The sequence below is a fragment of the Osmerus mordax genome, chromosome 18, assembly GCF_038355195.1.
Source record: "Osmerus mordax isolate fOsmMor3 chromosome 18, fOsmMor3.pri, whole genome shotgun sequence".
Lineage (NCBI taxonomy): Eukaryota > Metazoa > Chordata > Actinopteri > Osmeriformes > Osmeridae > Osmerus > Osmerus mordax.
In genome coordinates this window covers 10,062,311-10,082,481 of record NC_090067.1, presented here as the reverse complement: position 1 = coordinate 10,082,481, position 20,171 = coordinate 10,062,311, and the positions used below count along the sequence as shown (strand labels likewise).

Genomic DNA, 20,171 nt, shown 5'->3' with positions numbered 1-20,171 from the left:
CAGAATAATCAAAGCAGTGTACATGCTCATACGCTGTAAAAAAGAAAGCTCTTTGGACGAGGCATTAAGGTTCTTTTTGCGCCACCGTGTGGGTCGAGCTTGACAATGCAGTTGTGCATTAAAGCAAGCAACTGTTGGGACATATTATCTAAACGGATGTGAAATTTGAAAAACCAACAAAAATAAAATAACAACACGGAATCTCTCTTTCTGGAAAAAAGCAATAACATTAAGTATCATGGATGAATCAACTTTTATGTAGTTCAGATAGACTTATACGTTACTGTACTTTGCATTAAAATCCATTTGTCCTTACCTTTTTTATATAATTCTCAACATTTAATGGATATAATGCTCTACATGTATATATGGGTAATGACCCAAATGTCTTCAGTTGTGGCCATGGTTTGAACAGTATTGTTTGCTGGGGTTAGCAAACAGGTGTTCATCTATCTCCGTTCTCATTTCTGTGGGTGCTTTATATGTCTCTTTTCCTGTGTGACAAGAGATACATGTGACCACACGGCTTGTCAGGGTTGCAACCCATCCGCTGCATAATGCAGGAAATAGACATATTTCGGTTCTCAATTTAGTTTTTGTTGTACTTGTTATTAAACAAACGTGTTTAGTTTATCTGACTGAATCATATGGATCTGAATATACCAGCAAATAAAGCAGGATGTATGCAATTCATAACATTTTATGTAAAGCACTGCACAATACAACATGAATAAACGACATTCTATTTCAACCTAAGTCTGCATGCTTCTCACTTGACATCCTTCCTGCTGCTCTCTTTTTGTCTTTCCACATGTTCAGTCAAACACACTGGCTACACAAACACATGGGGAGGGGGAATAGAAAAGGAGAAAGAAAACCAGTTGATGTGCAGAAGGAGGATGTGATGATAAGAAGCTGCAGCTGTTCTCGAATAACTTTAATTTCATCATGGATTTTGACTACCAACACATGAAAGGTTTGACACTAAGATATATACTTTTAAATGTTATGGATATTAATAAAAACATTGTTGTATCCTGAAATGTTTTGCTGTAGAACAGGGCTGATAAGGCTAAAACAAGAACTAGATTAAGTGACAGGCAAAGTACAGTATAAGGGGTATAAATAGACAGTTGTTTTACAGTATGCCACACTCTTAAAATATAAGGTTTCGATGAAATTGTGGTGGGCACCATTTTCATTTTGTTGCCCAACTTATTTAGACCACAAATATGTATCTGCAATAATGTTTCCTAGATTAAATATGCAATAAAGTCACAGCTGAGTATTCAGATATTGTAAACTACATTTCACACATTTGCATTTCTGTAGGATAGTCAGGTTTTGATGTAGAAAGGAGATGGTCATTCAAATTTAGGGCAAAACTATGTGCAATTCAGGGGTAGGCAGTTCCATCCTAGATTAAAAAGTCCTACATTGTCTTTTATTGTCCACTTTATTGGCTCAACATTTTCATTTGAATATCAATGAATTTTGTAATGCTCAGTGGGTCACAAAGAGACATATTGGGTTTGTTTTCAGATGCTGAAAACATCCAACGAGAAGAGAGAATTGGAGCTCTTTTTCCTCAGCTCCAGAAACCTTTAACTCAGCAGTTATCTGTCCATGAGCCGCTCTCTCGTCAGAGTCCTCCAATTAAACCTCGGCGGAGCTTAAAGCTTCCTAAAACCTCTCAAACACAGGTGGGATAAGCTTCATAGTTTGACAAACAAGACATCTGCTAATGTAGACCGGCTAGGAAAATAACATTTCACAGAAAACACCACACCCTATTAATGGAATATGAGGCTAGCCTGAACACTGAGGGAGTAGTTGAGGGAGTCCAGGGGGGTATTCCAGAAAGCAGGTTATGTGACATACCCGGGTAAGTTAACTCCCCAGCTGACACTCAGCGTTGTAGCAACATTTCCAGTAGGTTGCTGCAACATTGTGAATCAGCTGGTGGGTTAACTTACCCGGTTATGTCACATAACCTGCTTTCTGGAACACCCCCAGGTGTGTAGGCTTGGAGGGGAATGGTAATAACTGAAACAAAATACAGAGGAGGGGCAAGTGATGCTCTACATGCGTTCAGATTGGTAAAGGCTCATCACTCCAAACTATGCTGACCAACTATTCCCCCTGGATGGGCAAACTAGAATTCTCCGTTGCGAACAGTCTGTATGACTTTAAAACCAGATATCCTTCTTGTTACAAGTATTAAGTCTGTCAGCATTAGGTTCTAGCCAATAGTACCCGTAGTCCATTTTCCACAACAACAGATAAGCAGTCAGAGGTGGGAGAGGTTTCTCCAAACCTCAACAGTCATGCCCGGACATGACTGAGAATGTCTTACCATACAGTATAGACTATGGGTGGTCTTGACTGTTCATTTACCAGTTTGTAAATTAAAAAGTAAAGTTAGTAGATTAAATATAGTACCTACTACTACTACTACTAGTACTACTTCTAACATTTTTAAACTGTCTGGCAGATTTTTTTACACTCCAAAATGGCACCAACATTTTGACAATGAGTCACTGGAAACACTTTTGTCAAACTAAACCTCGACTCGCAGGAGGATGTTTGTCATATGTGTCTGCTGGCCCATATGTGACTGAGATGTGATTTTAGATGAGGAACTCGAATAGAGAGGCCTTTTATCTTCCTTGCATGTCATTTACATGTGACCGTTTGTCTTTTGTTTAGCTTCTGAGTGTGTCTTCATGTCAGCCTTGTACTGAAGCATCATAGAAAGGATAGAAACCACACAGACCACTTTGACATGCATGTTGTGAATTGGAGTGTGCAACTGTAAATGTACCATCCGTTTACTGCTTACTTCTCAGAGCCCCTCTGTCACATCGATTTTTTGTGAAACTACAAATCCTGTCACCAGAAAACCACAGTATAGTTAGAAATATATAGCTTCCTGTAGCATCCATTTCATAGCGTGTCTAGAGCAGTGGAGAACTGAAAACGAATTCAGTGTTTTGTCTGCCAAAGTCTAATGTCCAATGACATACTGCACTGTTTAGTATGACTACATTCTGGACATAGGCCTTCTTCTGGGTAACATTATATCTCCCCCATCTCTCCTCTCTCCTGTTACAGTGTTTACAGATAAAGAAGGTTTCCCCTACCCAGGGGCTGGGGCCTCTGCAGCCCCTGTCTCCAGCTCTGAGGGCCCAAACCCTGCTATGGTTCCAGAAGACTCAGGTGCCCCGTCTAAGCCGACCTGGACTGCCACTGCCGAGTTGGCTTCATGGCTTTGCCACACGCAGGTGTTTAGAATCAGTCATACTCATTGACAAAACAAGGAGTGTGTAGATGGGTTGCCCACAAAAAAAGTCCAGGGGACTTGCATGTACATGTGAGGAGAAAGGCCAACTAATAACACACAAACAGAAGTGTAACAGGTGGTTGAGTGCTTGTGGAAACATTTTACAGCAAAGCAGTTATTTTATTTTGACACCTCTAAGAATTGACTCACAAGGACTTCATAGCGTGTGACAGAAACTCATGCTCAACACGTCATGAGTTTAACTTCTCCAACTTTCACGACCATGCAGAAAACTTTAGATCTACTGTATAGTGGTTCTTTCTAAGATGTATTTGTCGTATAGCAGAATTGTTAGATTTTATAAAAAAAATCTAATCAATTTAAGATGAATGTATTTTTTTCACAGTACAAGCCATTATCTGTGTTGTTTTAACAGGGAGGCAGAAAACATTCTAAAGGACAAACCACAAGGCTGTTTCCTGCTAAGGCTCAGCGAATCAAAGATTGGTTTTGTTCTGTCATATAGGTGAACCAACACATGAACACATACTTTGGATTCAAACCAATTACCGGTATGTTTTATATTCTCCTCACACACAAACACAAACGTGTTACATTTTTCTTGCAGAGGAAAAGACAGGTGTCGTCATTTCATCATTGAGGAGGAAGAGGGAAGGACCAATGGCAGAGGTGGTTCTTATCTCATCACTGGGGAGGACAGTCGCCATGGCAGCCTGTCGGAGTTAGTCAGTTACTACACCCAGAATCCAGTTGGGCCTTATGACGAGATGCTCACCACACCTTGCGATGAGGTGTGTCAGTTAACTTTTTATTTTGGATTCTCCAAATATGCACCAATATATGCAACAATTGTCTACTTTCCTGTTTTCCACAGTCCAACAAAGTTAGTCAGGAGATTATCAAACAGTGGGGCCATCATAGAAGTGGGATAGCAGAAGCACCCAGAGGGGACTATGGAGACTACAAGGCGACCAATCTACTATCCTCACCCAAACCTTTGATATCTGAAACTGAGCTGAATCCTTTAACCAGCTCAACCCACACAGACAAAGATTTTACAGCTGAGTATGCTATAGTGAAGAAAGTGCTAAGGAAGTCACATTCTCTACCTGAAAGCCAACTAAGTGAACTCGCTGGGCACTCGTTGGAGGTAAGGAGTTATGCAGAATTGGACAATATTTTTGTTGTGTTATCCATTTTCATAATATACAAATTCTTTGTGCACTTTTACTGACAGTATATTGAGTACAGAACAGCATAAGGAGAAAATAATGCATTCCTGTTTCTTCCAGGCACCAAACATGAACCTTTCCTCTCAAGCCAACCTTCCACAGTCGGACACTGGGTGTGCTGGGGCATGGGGAGGGGAAGATTCCATTGATGTTCAATATGCCAAAGTCAGGAAACCTCCTAAAGTGGTTCCCCAGACGAAGGCATCGCCCTATGTTAATATCAACAATCTCCAAGTCCACCAGAGGGCGCCAGTACCCACTGCTCCACTGACACATGGCTTGGCTGGTGACCCTGGGAATAGGCAGTTGGAGCGCATGCACACCTACGAGAAGACCCCTTACCTTTTCCAACAGGAAAAGGCGGAGCAACAAATGGATATCAATTCCATGGGACCAGGGAAAGATGATCAGAGAAGGGCAGGTGAGATCTGGAAACAATAAGAGGCTTGTTCTCAAGGACTTTAGACTGGGAATAAAAATGAAGTACTCAATGAAGTCTTTACATTTTAAGTTCATAAAAATATATAAACTGGACCTTGACTTTTAGTAAATTCAACAACAACCTTAATGTAAAAAGCACCTTTATGGCTGCTCTCTCTTCCACAGACTCCCAGCATCATCTGTACTCAGAGGTCAATCTCCACGGGAGAAGAGAATGTTCAAGTCACATTCCCTTTACAGAAAGGGCAACACCAAGTCTGCCCTCCAGACCCCCACCCTCCCGAGCCATAAACACACACCCTCACCCAGACTCACGTGTGCAGGTACAAGATACAATACAAACTCGGTACAACTCCCCCAAAATGTACCATAAAATAAGTTAAGTCTGGGTAGGAAATTAAAACAAATTGATCAAGTTTAGATGGTGCTTGCTAATTGCTCCCACAATAGCATTCAATGACCTTGATATATATTTTTTCAGCGAAGTGGAGAGACCCTCCTGTTGTCATCCTCACCGTCACAAACTGGGAACCCTCAGCCCCCTTATTCAGAGCGACCTTTGACCTGTGACCCAGGTGCCAGTATCTACGAACAGATCTCTGAGAGGCCCATCTCCTCCAGACCACCTCTCCCTCCACCCAACCCCAAACGTGCCTGAGTATCTGGGGATTGTCTGATAGATCAAAAAGGAATAAACTTGACAAATCTAGCTGTACATGACTGATCAAGATATTGTGAGATGGATTTGAAGTTCGTTAAGAGAAGTATTGCATTAGGAAAGCCATTTTTCTGTACCTTGTCATCTAAATGAAATTAATATTTATCTTGGTACCTTATGGCACCTTCCTGCCATAGTAAAATCCTTGTTTGTGTAAACCTACTTGGCGAATAAAGCTGATTCTGATTGTACACAAGAGCATTCTACACTTAAGCACATAACCCTCGTACAAACATAAATAAGCAAATCTCACAACTGTATTAAAAACCCAGCTTGTTTATTTTTAACAAGACACATTCCAGCCAGACAAAACTGGGAATCCACATTTTCCTTAGGAATTACCATTAGGGTTTAAAACAAATTACAAAATTAAAACAAAACAAAGGCAGTCTGTAACGCATTTATTACATTGTGGTTGTAGTCTTGATCACTACCATGTTTGTGTATTCTTTTACCCCAATATGGGTAATTAGGATATAAAAAAAAAAAAGACAACAAAAAAAAAGATTCCCCCCCTTAATGCCCCTCCCCACCTGAGTTTATGGTAAACTCCTTTAATCCTCCCCCCCCCTAGTCCTGAATCACCAGTGTGGAACCCTCAGTTCTTCTTGGTCTTTGGCGAGTCATACTTTCTTTTGCTGGAGTACCAGAGGAGCAGGGGGATGCCAATGGAGGGGAGGGTCATCACACCGAATGCTGCCCAGTCCAGCTGAGGAACATAAGAGAAGAAGAGAATAAGAGGTGGGGCAAAGTGAGGCATGAGTTTCTGAAGATGACACCAACAAGGACCTTTGGACAGGATAACTTACATAGTGGGGGGAGAACCGCCTGTCAAATTCTCTCTGAGCCAAGATTCCACCCTGGCCAGGAGCGCTTGTGTAGCCAACCTACCAGAAGGAGAAGTCAAAGGTTAAATCATATGGCGTCTATATTGACCATCAACCGAGTAGTTTATAAAGACGTGTTTTTTACCACAACTTGGCCTCCCTCCTGAGCCAGATAGCTGACAGAGGCAGAGGTGAAGTTGAAGTATCCGGCCTTCAGGGGGCGCAACACCACTGTGTGAGAGACATTGCTGGCTCTGGGAGGGAATGTGTTAAGGTAAACACATTCTTCATCACATCAGACAAAGGGGCTGATATATTGCAGCAGTCTATCAGACAAATATCTTGATGACATCAGGTTACAAGACTCCGACTTGAATAGTGGAAGAAAAACAAGACATTGTCAATTTACTACTTCACAAGAAGGCTTCTCATTTGTGGGCTTGTATCATTCCTACCTGCTTGGCCAAGCCAAAAGTGTCTTGGGAATTATCTGCATTCAGTTCAAGAAGGATACGGAGCAATCCTGTCCCATTTCACATTCAGCATTCCAGAGACAATGCCAAAGTCCTCAGGGGGAAAGGAGTCATCCGACAGCTCAACTTCCAGGCCAGCGCTGTGGAGATGGAAAATAGGCATTGGCCTCTACAACTACATGTTAAAGATTTCAAGCATATCCCTTTTAAAAGATACCTTAAAGTCTGTTGTAAAACATCAGGATCCAATCATAGCCTTCCATAATACCCGTTCAACTGACAGAAGGCCGATAACATGATAGATAACAAACATCCTATTAGGACCTATATTCTCATAATGGATAATCTGACCACGATGCTTTACTGTACCTGGTTCCGACGTTGTAGATGTTGTACTGGAGTGTGAGGTCACGACCCTCCACAGCATACCGGTTCAACAGCGACTTTGAGGCCAACAGACGAGCGCCCTCCTCTCCTGTCCCCAAGCCAAGCAAGGCCAGCAGAGCAAATACATAGAGAGCCCTCATCTGCAGACAAGTTGACAAGAAAACGGTACCATTAGCTTAATATGCTGTTTTTTTAAGGAAGTTTACGGCCCATCCTACCATAACGTTAGCTACACTGTAGCATTACTTCCTAATTTGTCGATTGAAATAAGATAGCTAGTCAACTGTACCGATATTTTACAATTACAAAACTAAATAAACGTTGATCGCTATTTTAATGCGAAATTTGCTGGTGCTCACTAGCTAATAGAACTATATGTGGTATATGCTATCAAGAATAATAATTGTCTACATCAGAACAGAAAAAGCTTACGCTTACGTGTACTTGGGTCTAGGCTATCTAGTAGCGTAGCTAACGCTAGCTCAGCTGTTAACGTTCTATTACTGCGAACTACTACATTTGCATTTTGAAACTGTACGCAAATCTCTTTTGTTTGTACTGTACGCAAATCTCGCAAATGTTTGAAGAACAGTAGCTACTAGTACAGTATCAATCATACCTGTATTTTTAGACAATACTGGACCATGAAACGCAAATACGGCAAAAGAAATGAAGGAATATCAGTGAGCATCTTACCTTGCTCTTCGTGTCACAACTCAACAAGGAACTATTCTACGCATGCTCAGAACATTTTAGCCTTCTAAGCAACACGTCAGATCAAGTTGGGTCCAACCATCATGTCAAAAATGTTAGCGCCCCTGTCGATCCGGCGGAACACTCAGTTTATAAAAAATTGGCTAAATGTATATATTTTTTTATAACAAACATATACTGTATACAAATTCCGTACAAGCATATACATCTCATCACAGCAAATATGAAAAAGAAAACAACAATTAAATTAAACAAAAAATAAGTGGATACATGTGAGGTAAGACAGTGCGTCATAAGTCTTTTTTGCTGTTGTGTTTTTAGATGGATCTAAATTAGTGCCAAGTTGTTTAATTTATTTTATAAATTGTGCACAATACAGCTTAGCTTTTGCCCTTTACTTAACATTAATGTGATACTTTCCAAGTAAAATAAAAAGCTTTAAAAAAAAAATTTGGTCAAACATTCACTCACGTCGTCATATATATATATATTTTTTTCAGGTTGTCGTAGCAACCCTGCATGCAACTGCCGTGACGTCACCTTCAACGCGACACAGTGGACGCACATTGGAACAATGCAATGGAGGATATAGAAGGGATAGTATTCTTGATTCTTGGTATGTGGCTGTTTATCACAGCAAGGAGACAAATGTTGTTTCAACAAAGGCTTAAGGCAGAAAGACACAAGACCGATGAAAAACATAGGAGAGTGTGGAAAATCATTAATCAGACTCGAAGCATAGGAAGGAGACGCATGATCAGGGTAAGATAGTAATCTTACTAAAGATTAGCTAAAGACGTGTTAGGGTCACAGTCACTATATTCGAATACTAAGCCTACTAGTCTTGTATTGTTACAAAACTATAAACTTAGCTACCACTTGTACGTATCAAAATGTTTCTGCTGTGTATTTCAGATCTTTCAGTGTTTGCAAAGTCGCCGCCGCAGACCGTCTGTTTGGGCGTTCAACCGAGCTACCGAGTGGTGGGATGTGATTGTTCCCGGCTTCACCAACACTCAGTGGGTGCAGAACTTCCGAATGTCCGAAGAGACATTTATCTACCTCTGCAACAAACTGCGTCCAGTGATGGAGAAACAAAACACAAACTTCCGCAGGTGTGTACCTCTAAAGAAGAGATTGGCCATCGCACTATGGAAGCTTGCGACCGGTTCCGAGTACAGAAGTGTTGGACATCTTTTCGGAGTAAGCATAACAACTGTGTGCCGGTGTGTGCAAGAGTTCAGTGTTGCTGCAGAGGCGTTGTTGGTACCGGAACAAATTAGCTTCCCAGACCAGGAGAAGTTCAAAGAAATGGCTGCCTACATTGAGAACAGGTGGGGGCTCCCGCAATGTATTGGTGCAATTGATGGATCACACATACCCATCTTGGCACCACAGGAGGACCACTGTGACTATTTCAACCATAAAGGCTGGCACTCCATCATCCTTCAAGGTGTTGTAGATGGAAAGGGACTTTTCTGGAACGTGTTTGCAGGACTGCCTGGGAGCTTGATGCTCAGGTTTTGAGACTGTCCACACTGTGGGAGTTGGCCAGCCGTGGTAACCACTTTCCAGCTTACACCAGGAACATTGGTGGGGTGAACGTTGGCTACTACATTCTAGGACACTCTGCCTATCCCTTACAGAATTGGCTCGTAAAACCATTTCCTGACACTTGTCAGCTGACTGCAGAACAGAAGATCTACAACAAGAAAATCTGCAGCGCACGGGTAGTGGTTGAAAATGCTTTTGGTAGACTAAAGGGAAGGTGGCGTTGCCTCATGAAAAGAAATGACTGTGATGTCAAACTGGTGAAATCTATGGCTTTGACTTGCTGTGCTCTGCATAACCTCTGCGAGAGTCATGGAGAAGCATATGACAATGAGTGGGATGCACCTGCACCAGCAGAACCTGTGGTGGCACTGTCACTGAGTGTGGAGGAGGAGGGTAGGGATATACGAGAGGGTCTGATGCACTACTTGAATAGCTAAATATTTATTTTGTCTTTAGTGTCCTGTGTATTGAAGACGTATTGTAAATTGTATGAAACTTGAATATACTTTTGTACTCTTTCCACGTATAAATGTTACCCTTTTGTTTTTGTCCAACATTATTGTATGCAAGAACATTAGGCCTATTGGCTTTTAAATGGAGTCAGATGGCTGAGTGGTGAAGGAGTCGGGCTAGTAATCTGAAGGTTGCCAGTTCGATTCCCAGCCGTGCCAAATGACGTTGTGTCCTTGGGCAAGGCACTTCACCCTACTTGCTTCGGGGGGAATGTCCCTGTACTTACTGTAAGTCGCTCTGGATAAGAGCGTCTGCTAAATGACTAAATGTAAATGGCCTACTATTTCTTACATTTATTTTATGTAAAACGTTTATAAGCAACACACTTTTATTTAAACATAGGATATGAAATGTACAGAAAGCTGAAAGGTGGCATTCTGCATGTTTGCCTCATAGACCTACTCTTCTTTAAACTGTATTTCCAGATGCTCTTGGTGTTAAAGAAAATATTTTGACTGTCGGTCCGGGTATATTGTGGCAGATCGTCTGCCAAGATATACCAATGTGCGTCACATTTAGCAATTGGCTAAGCAAATAATTGAGCATGGCGCATATGCCATTACAGGATTGGCAATTCGCAAAACACACCTGGTTTTGTCGTTCCCCAAAATTGGCAAAGGAGAGAAAAATCAAATGACTGTCCCCGTAATTACGCCACTCAGTCAGAGCAGAAGAAGTGGAACGTAACATTCTGTGTCTGAAAAAACGGATTTGTTTGAGGCGGGAGTGCGGCTCAGTCAAACTCGGAAAACCGGTTGGAAACAATTAACCTACACAGTATCGAACCGACACACATCACCTGAGAGAGAGAGGTAGAGGAAAAACTAAAAGAACAGGACACCACATAACTGGGGGAGGTATCGCCAACATTCACAGCAATGTTGGCTTGTGCACGTTCGTTCGCCGCTATGGCCACAAGATGGGGCTAAACACAGATTGGTTGGGTCAGTGCCATTCATCTGTCGACACTTGTGTTACTCTACAGTGCTTTCAAGATAACCTCTGCTAGTTGCATTTCATATCAGATTTTTCGTAATGGGATTTTGTCAGATGATTAAATGCTATTTTGATCTGTTTGACATTTGTTTTCAAACCGTAAACCAGAAGTGTATGGCATACCTTCAGGATAAGATCTTCAAACCACACTCAATAGGCAGCCTTCTATAGACACAGCAATGCAATGGTTACTAAAGGAGAGGCAAGAAACCACATGTTTCACATGAGTCAGAGTTGTGTTTCCCCCTTTCTTTACCTGACGGTTTCAGAAACACCTCCACAGTTTGTGTCAGTCTTCTTACTTGCCACACTCCAACACTCCCTAAAGGCACAGCCCACAAAATAATCCTGTGATAGTAAGATTCCAAACAGGAAGTTATTACCTCATCCATAGACCAATACTGCTCAATATCGGCTTTTCGTGTAAACCAGTGTACACAAATGGTATTTCTAAATGTAATTAAACATCACATGATGTGATGGTAACTTCTTCTTGGTTAGTATTTGATGCCCACTCTCAAATTTCTTCTCAGGTTGAAATAATTAGCTTTTCCTTTACTGACAAGGTTTCACATCCTGAAATGTATGTTGTTTTGAGTCTCACTGAGAATAATAACTTTCCCCAGAAACTGGGGAAAAAACAAATGTATTACTTTAATCTGAAAAGCAGTTTTGGTTTTTGTTGGAAAGTTGGAAGTGATTTCAACAAATGTTTTGCTTGTTTCAATAAATATTAAGTGAGTATAAACGTAACTTGACATAACTGACTTGAACAAAAGATAAAATTCTGGTGAAGCAAACAGTTACCCCTGACTCTTCAGATCTGACCATGGATCCAAAAGATTGCTTAACCCTTGTGTTATCTTCGGGTCATTGTGACACATCAGTCATTGTGACCCCCCCACGTGTTGTGAAAACTTTACCTTAACTTTACAAAAATAAAGTGAAGCATTTTCTTTTAACCGTCGGGCTGTCTCACACCCCCCACAGCGCGAAGGTTAAAAGAAAATGCTTTTATTTGTTTTTGTGTTGGGTAAAGTTGTTGCAGCACAACGGTTCGTTGTGAGCCTTTGGGTCATTGTGACCCGAAGGCAGCACAAGCTGCCTGTGCTGCCTGCTCTGTGGTAAAGTCTACCACTCATCTTTGTCATAATCCATCCTCTCTGTGACCACTTGATGTGGTTTGGCTGTGTGATGTAGGACACAAAGAATATGATTCAGTGCCCGATTCGATTTAAGTGGAAATACACACGTATGTGTGTGCACACACGTACGCACACAATGTCGCTACAAGGTAAAAATGATACATCTTTATGAGCTGGGAGGGAAAGATGTGGGATGGAGGACATTGGAGAGAAAGCAACTGTGGGAGTGGGTTACAATAATCTATACACTTCTGAAATAAGGGGGTGTTTTCCTTGAAAAAAAACATTGGTCCCTCCTACTCTTTATTGAGTTGTAAAACCCCTAGGTACAGGTCTAGGTACAGTAGAAAGTTGAGGTACAAAAATGTGGTCTACAAAGTCCCCCATCTCACTATTCATTGAAGGAGATGGAAAATGACCCCACGATTGGGTAGGTTTCTGTTGCGATTGAGTTCATGAAATGACCTTTCAAAACAGAAGAGAGCGGGACTGGTAAAACTGTAACTCAGTAACCAAATCTAATTTGATGAAAGGTCTATTTCTTATTCCTGACAGGAACCCAAAAACTAAATGCAGACCAAATAGAGTAGCCAACTTCTGCTCACAAAAGGTTTTGTTCTATACAATTCTTTATTTTGCTCATTCTTTTCTCACTACTCCATCCTTTATCAGGTTTTTTATTCCTCTTAAAAAGTTAAAAGGTAAATATCCTTTATGATCAATGTCAACTTTGGATGTGTGTTAGTTTTTTGTCACATGGTTGAAAATATTTAGTTTTTCCTCTTTCCATTCTGTGAGTAAAACAGCTTCTAAATAATTGCATTTACACATTCTGCATCGGCCCAAAAATACAGAAAGTCAGGTATTGTTAAATTGTTTGTGGGTGGATGTTATTTCTGAAGTGAGTATAATATCTAAGTGAACTCAACAAAGATTGACTTCCAAGCCATCCATGACAGTGATTTATTGTTTCCAAGCATTGTCACCTATCACGGAAACACAGCATCTATATTGGTCATGTAATTGCTATGAAACTCATTTTTCCCCACTGGAAGTTAGAATTTTGGAAAATATCTGCTACATTTTCTGTATCACAATTGAACCTTTGTTACCGTTAATAAATATTGGCCAAAAACGTATTTTGTACAATTTTAATTTCAACAACAAGATTGTTTTTTTGCTCTGCCGTCCTTATCACTTGCTTGACATGACTGGGAGAAATGTATGATATGCATACGTTGAATGTGACAAGATATCGCTCTAAACATTTAAGAGATTTTAATATCCAGAGAGAGAGAAGTAACTCAACACTCTGTAGATGGCCTACATATCCTATTTTGTAGAACAGGAAGGATATGAGAGAAACAGCCAGCAGTAGATAAGTTGAGTTATGATGAAACTCTAACACAAGACTATTTCCACAACTGTTTAATTGAATGCGGTTAAAATTCAGCACAAGTTCATATTTTTCAAGCATTTTGGGATGTCGATGAAACACCACTGCTGCTTTAGTACTGTTCCTACTAGGGGCTGCTTTCTTGTAAGCATGGGCAGTTGCTTAAACAAAAGGACAAAAAAAGTACAAATATCCACGATTAAATGAAAATAAAAAATAAAAAGAAAGGTGAAAGGACCATTTCGTAAAGAAAGTGCTCAGGAAATACATGATCTCATTTTTCAGCAGGCTCTGTGGGTTTGTGTGTGGTTGTGTGTTTATGTGTGTGCGTTAAAATTGGTGTGATTGGTGTGGGGGGTGCCAGTGAATATGCAAAATGGGACATGTGCATTTGTGTGTGTGTGTGTGGGGGGGGGGGCATCTTTCTCAAGTGTGAAAACTTCAATGGGTTCTCCCAGTCACTAAAGATTTCTTCCCCAACAACTCTCCACTCGCTCACTCTCACTGACATCACTGGAGTTTCCCCCTAGAGGCTCTTTAAATGCAGAAGCAACCTAACTCAGAGTATCATTCACTCAATCCAACCAACAGAAGCAAACAACTACCTTCAAAACACAGTAAGTCTCTAACACAACTTGAAGACCAATACCAAACTGAAGACTTGAAGCTGACATTTGAGCTTGAGGACTCTCTTAAGTTATCGTTTGCTGCACTTACAAGAACCAGAAGACTCCTAGGGAAACTATACAATGGGAAGTGATTACAAAGTAATGTTGGATGTTGAGGAAGGCCTCATGGCTCCGGCTGGGGTGACAGTGGTACGGGAGACATCCACACACAGTGGCCGGTGGAAGATGTGGGGAGCATTGCTTGCTATGGCTCTCTGTGTCTCCGCTGCGCTCTTCTTCACCTGGCACCACAAGGTAAAACGACACCACAACGAATTTGATTCTGACTGCAATTCTAAAGTAGCGTACAATGTTCACTGTTAAACCTTTTTGTGCAACCTTTTTGTGAAGCTCTAACAGTTTTTTATTTTTCATTGTGTTTTGTCCTCTATTTTAGAACGAAGTTCATATAGAGCAAGCAGACGGTGAGAGCACTTCCTTATTCTTTGTGTATTGTTAAATATGTATAAATAGTTAAATGGAAATGATAAATATAGTGTCACGATTTGTCATGTTGTAGATTTTAATGTGGACTTTGAATGATAATATCTGAACCTCTGAGCTCCTGCCACAGTTTCTAAATGTCTGCCTTTTTTTCTCTAAAGATCTTCGCCTCACATTAAGACAGATATCCGGAGTCAAAAATGCCATTCATTTGGAAGGTAAGCACATATTCAGAAATGTTCAGCACATTACTGTTATTTCAGCAGTCTGGGTACATTTACTGGTCTGGTTTAAATAATCACCCTTGAGGAAATGAGAGTCACTTTTGACTATTCGGTTTAATTAAGTATTTCCTGCATCCTAAATGTCATTAGCTCATACTCTTTCTGCATTCCTTTTGAACTAGAAATTATGCTTCAAATATTCAGTGTCTGTATATTTGCTATTTTCCATCACCTAGATTAACCCCTCCATTTTGTCCTCTTTCCTTACCAAAGGTTACTACGATTCTTCATACTCCAACACCACAGTGCAATGGAGTGATGATGTAAACCAAGGCTTCTCTCAGGGTAATCTCAAACTCGTCAACAACGAGATTGTTATCCCAAGCACGGGGCTGTACTTTGTCTACAGTCAAGTGTCCTTCAAGGTCCACTGCCAGGCCGGGAAGGTCCACCTGAGCCACAGCATCAATAAGCTCTCTGACTCTTACGGAAACAGGGACGACGACGATGAGAAACGTAACCTGCTTCTGCTCCACTCCACGCGCACCGTCTGTGGAGGCAGCCAGGGGAACTCTTTTACTGCGGTGTATATGGGAGCTGTGTTCCATATGAAGGATGGAGACAGGTTGAAGACTGATACCGAGAGCCGGCACCTGCCACACCTGCAGGAGAAATCTGGGAAGAACTTCTTCGGTGTGTTTGCGCTGTGAGAGAAACAAAGTAACAGAAAACAGAGAGAGAGAGAGAGAGAGAGAGAGAGAGTGAGGGAGAGATAGAGAGAGAGAGAGAGAGAGAGAGAGAGAGAGAGAGAGAGAGAGAGAGAGAGAGAGAGAGAGAGAGAGAGAGAGAGAGAGAGAGAGAGAGAGAGAGAGAGAGAGAGAGAGAGAGAGAGAGAGAGAGAGAGAGAGAGAGAGAGAGAGAGAAGAACAAGAACAAGAAGGAACAAGGCAGATAGATACAGGTCATAGAAATTTAGAAAAGTTAAAGATGTCTACTGAATGTTATTAGGCGCACTGAATCAAGAAGTTGAGGCAGTTTTATGCCGTACTTGAAACAGAACAAGAAGAATAACCAATGTAAACTGTAGCAGTTTTCCATTGGAAACTCCTGGATAGGAATATATTTCCAAATGGATCTTTGGAGCTACATTTAAATGAAGTAAATGTACTATGTACTGCTGTATTACTCCTAGTACCTTTTGCTGTACTACAATCCACAGCATTGACACAAACTGCTAAATCAATCTCTGCTGTGATAGCTGTCTTATCTTGATTCTGACAGGTGAATGTATTCCACAATTTTGAATGTGTCACTACCATATGACAACAGTGGGTTCCTTATGAAACTACAGTTTATTATTGTAAATTGATCATTACTGATCTAATATTGTCAGAAATATTTAATTTAATGTAATGGGATGGTAATAGTCTCGTTTTATTTATTGAAATCTTATATTTATGTTCTATTTAATTTTTTAAACTTTTGTATCTGTGTTATTGATTGGAAATGTTTATTTATGGTTATGCATGCAAATATTAATTTATTACTTCTATTTATTGGACTATTTAATTACATTTTGTCAGATAATGTGTTCTAATCAAGAAATATTTTCTTGAAAAAAATATGTGTCCCACTGTGTGGCAGTCTTTGCTATTGTTCAGTGAATATTTTACCTCAATAAAAAGTGGGAAAAAATGTCCTTCTCCAAATCCCATTGAATCAATATAAAAGTCAGGTTAGTGTCTATGTTAGCATAATCATAACATGTTTGTGTAACAGCATGCAGTGCTGAGCAGCAGTGATGGGCACTAGCTTAACTACATTTTTCAGTAGCTTGGCGGTAACGTCGCTATTTACAAAACCAAGTAACTTTTCAGTAGCTAAGCTCTTTTATTGATCAAGTAGCACAGTAGCGTCCTCGAAAGCTAATTTCTCCTGGACATTTCTTATGTTCATACATAAGGTTGGTGGATTATTGTGTTGACAAAGCACTGAAAAAGCATCTCACATATCCCGTTCTGCAGTTCACGTTACAACCGATTTCACGAGAGCTGAGTACAGCTAGGGCTGTCGTCGTCTCATCTCCACTCACACAGCGCCTGCGCGGCCAGTCCGACTAGATAACAGCAATTGTGTATTAGCATTGTGGATTAGGCTATTGTTCAATACATAAATCTAAACATATTTTAGCCTTTATCTGACTAACAATTGTGTTGATCACTAAAATTGCATTGACTTGGCATGCAGTTTGTTTAACTGAAAGTATACTACTAATGCATCAAGCTACTTTTGACAGATTTTTGTAACTTAGCTAGCTTGCTACATTTTTATGAGTGGTAGCTTCTGTGTAGTGAAGCTGAATTTATTGTGGAGTAGCTAACTAGTAGCTTAGTTCACTACACATATCAAGTAGCTTGCCCATCACTGCTGAGCAGTCTATATTTGTTATGTAGGCCTAATAGTCAGTTCTCAAAATTCGGTTACGCAATTTTTAGTCAAACACCCCACTCTTCCACACACACAAGCGCACACACACAAACAAACAAAGTGGGTTTATGAATCTTTCAAAAGGTAATGGAATACAATGACCTAACAGATGAGTAAAATACAGAACCATTATGATTAAAAGAGGAAGTTATATCAACATACTGTGTCATGACCAGTTAGCATCTTGCTCTATTTATAGACATAATTGACCAATTACCATGATCAGATCTTATTGTCCATTAAGGAAGCAGACTATTGGTATGTGCTCATTTTAAGGGAATTTGCACAGATGTGCTAAAATAAAGTCAGTGAGACAGTTTCCATTGCCATTACAGTTCCTCAACTGCATGAAGGGTTTCTGTCAGGGGAAAGTCCCACCGTGGTTGTGATGACACTATGAAGGCTGTGAGTGTCACACAACCACAGAGACGGGGCTTCTCTTTGTCTTTTCCTTGCACACAATGCACTCATACACACACACACACACACACACACACACACACACACACACACACACACACACACACACACACACACACACACACACACACACACACACACACACACACACACACACACACACACACACACACACACACACACACACACACACACACACACACACACACACACACACACACACACACACACACACACACACACACACACACACACACACACACACACACACACACACACAATGCTCCAAAGCAAAAACACCATATGAGTGGTAGGAGGATGGAGCAAGGGGGAAAGTCCAGAGGAATCAGAGCTTTGACTGTGGCTACGAAAGTAGGAGTGGTGGACCAATACACATGCAGGTGTGACACTGAGCCCAACCAAGACACCATCTAGTGTTGAAACCAAGAGTTTTCCAACTATTTCCTTCAACATAATCACCAGACCATGTGAACGCAACATTGTACCCTTTATTCTTTACACAAGAGACAATGTCACTTTATATATATAAAAAAAACAATGACTTTATTCATCATAATAGTTTTCCATAGCATTTCAAATCATGTCCACAGTTATCACAGTATATATGTATAAATATTATTCAAATACTGTACCACACCAAAATACAGCTTGTACACGCATGTGCAAGATAATACATTTATCTTAATAACCATTTACATTGTCAGTGTTGTGCATATCCTCATTTGAAGGAACGCCACCAATATCGTTACTATATTCGTACTTTACAACAATTGATAAACAATTAAGCGATGATAAACATACAATATTTACAGATGGTCACTTAGCAGGATTGATAACAAAGTATCCAACGTGAGGACCTACTGTACAATGCTCTCGTAATTTGTACAATACATGAGTGCTTCATAAGCACCACACCATCATTCATAAGTGCTCAACTCGAGTTCACAGTTCAAAGATGATGCAAGCTGCGAGACAACAGAGCATTGGGCTGAACGAGTGGCTGGGAAGAGACAGGTCTGGAGCTCTAAGCCTTAAGGGGAGTTCAGCACAAAATCATAGTCATACTCCAGTTGCCACAAATGTTTATGAGTATGAACCACATGCGTATTAGACTGTGATGCTCTCCTGAAAAGAAATATGAATAGCTTAAAAAGTCGGGATTAAAACGTGATTTACAATTAAGAAGCTTGCCGCTAAAACAGACAGGCACAACGTCAGGCTGTTGGGAGTAGCAGGGCATGTCTCTGTCAATCAAAACTGTGATTCACCAAAAACAAGAACCCAAAAGACGTAATGAATACAGTCCACTCACTTCAGAGTGCAAATGTCACCTCAAAACAGAAGCAGGGGAAGTGCGTCTTCTTACTTCTGAGACGTGACATAAAAGTCCTTTCTCTTTCTCTTTGATTAATAAAGCAAAACCTAAAAACCACAATGCAAATATTACAGCAACATGTTGTATTAGTTTAATTAGAGCCAGGAGATCTACACTGTTTTATGGCACACTTAAATGAATAGCTTGAGGATTCTCCTGCCAGTTGTTAACAGTTTGAACAATTTTCTATGCAGAGTAGAGCCACCCTGAGAAGAGATGGTTCAGACATGGCAGGTGTCATGGAGGAACTAACTGGATTATGCCTGGCCTGATTGAATCTAAAGCTTTTAGCTGGAGAGGATGATAAAAAAAAATCAATGACAAACCTATGCACTTGGAAGTCTTGTGCAGCATAACATATCATGGCGTAAACTCAATGTTGTAAGCACCGCGCTAAGCTCTCTGAAAATATTGAGACTTATTCTCACATCAAATGTTCTGGTAATATGTAATTTGATTTCACTGTTGTTGGTTCATAGTGTGGGTTATACGCTGAAGTGTAATCACCCTCTCTTACTAAAACTATATTTGTATTGGTTATTTTCTACTGTCCCTGTCAACCTTTCTGACACATGACCTTCTACAGCTGCACCTGTGGCCTAACACAACAACTCAACTCAACTAACCCTTTGCCAGCATATTTCTGCGGTTGTCAAGAAGTGTTTCACCATGACAGTCATGGCACCGAAAGGATTATAGAGAAGAGAGAGAGAGAGACCTTATGCTCACCTGCTCTCACCTGCAGTGACAAACACACAGAGAAAATCTTGCAGCTGGGAGTCTTCCCTATAATCAGCACACAGCAGATGAGTGGATCGCCTTGGCATGCTTC

General features: G+C 40.6%; 3 protein-coding genes across 3 annotated transcripts; 2 read left to right on the top strand and 1 right to left on the bottom strand.

Annotated features, from left to right (window-relative positions):
- The first annotated feature begins 854 nt into the window (after positions 1 to 854).
- Positions 855 to 5,857, top strand: si:ch73-109i22.2 (SH2 domain-containing protein 2A). Its single transcript, XM_067256438.1, has 9 exons — positions 855 to 976; positions 1,543 to 1,703; positions 3,115 to 3,284; positions 3,720 to 3,809; positions 3,912 to 4,095; positions 4,179 to 4,454; positions 4,597 to 4,957; positions 5,143 to 5,300; positions 5,459 to 5,857. The coding sequence occupies exons 1-9, from the start codon at positions 949 to 951 to the stop codon at positions 5,633 to 5,635; spliced, it is 1,605 nt and encodes a 534-aa protein (XP_067112539.1). The 5' UTR covers positions 855 to 948; the 3' UTR covers positions 5,636 to 5,857.
- Positions 5,858 to 5,955: 98 nt separating this feature from the next.
- On the bottom strand, positions 5,956 to 8,098 carry ssr2 (signal sequence receptor, beta). The gene is made up of 6 exons (XM_067256439.1): positions 8,079 to 8,098; positions 7,365 to 7,522; positions 7,037 to 7,135; positions 6,668 to 6,776; positions 6,505 to 6,582; positions 5,956 to 6,404 (listed from the first exon to the last, which is right to left on the bottom strand). Exons 2-6 carry the CDS (start codon positions 7,520 to 7,522, stop codon positions 6,294 to 6,296), a joined length of 555 nt encoding a protein of 184 aa, XP_067112540.1. The 5' UTR covers positions 8,079 to 8,098; the 3' UTR covers positions 5,956 to 6,293.
- Positions 8,099 to 14,449: 6,351 nt separating this feature from the next.
- On the top strand, positions 14,450 to 15,746 carry tnfa (tumor necrosis factor a (TNF superfamily, member 2)). Its single transcript, XM_067255443.1, has 4 exons — positions 14,450 to 14,623; positions 14,766 to 14,793; positions 14,974 to 15,030; positions 15,310 to 15,746. Exons 1-4 carry the CDS (start codon positions 14,450 to 14,452, stop codon positions 15,744 to 15,746), a joined length of 696 nt encoding a protein of 231 aa, XP_067111544.1.
- Positions 15,747 to 20,171: the final 4,425 nt, after the last annotated feature.

Excerpts from the sequence above, each read along its gene's own strand:
- si:ch73-109i22.2 (XM_067256438.1), top strand. The coding sequence starts at position 949 with ATGGATTTTGACTACCAACACATGAAAG. Across the intron at positions 3,810-3,911 it reads GGTTTTGTTCTGTCATATAG|AGGAAAAGACAGGTGTCGTC; the intron begins GTGAACCAACAC and ends TTTTTCTTGCAG. Across the intron at positions 5,301-5,458 it reads ACCCAGACTCACGTGTGCAG|CGAAGTGGAGAGACCCTCCT; the intron begins GTACAAGATACA and ends ATATTTTTTCAG.
- ssr2 (XM_067256439.1), bottom strand. The coding sequence starts at position 7,522 with ATGAGGGCTCTCTATGTATTTGCTCTGCTGGCCTTGCTTGGCTTGGGG. Across the intron at positions 7,136-7,364 it reads ATCTACAACGTCGGAACCAG|CGCTGGCCTGGAAGTTGAGC; the intron begins GTACAGTAAAGC and ends CCATCTCCACAG. Across the intron at positions 6,405-6,504 it reads GGCGGTTCTCCCCCCACTAT|CTGGACTGGGCAGCATTCGG; the intron begins GTAAGTTATCCT and ends TATGTTCCTCAG.
- tnfa (XM_067255443.1), top strand. The coding sequence starts at position 14,450 with ATGGGAAGTGATTACAAAGTAATGTTGGATGTTGAGGAAGGCCTCATG. Across the intron at positions 14,624-14,765 it reads TCTTCACCTGGCACCACAAG|AACGAAGTTCATATAGAGCA; the intron begins GTAAAACGACAC and ends CCTCTATTTTAG. Across the intron at positions 14,794-14,973 it reads TCATATAGAGCAAGCAGACG|ATCTTCGCCTCACATTAAGA; the intron begins GTGAGAGCACTT and ends TTTTCTCTAAAG.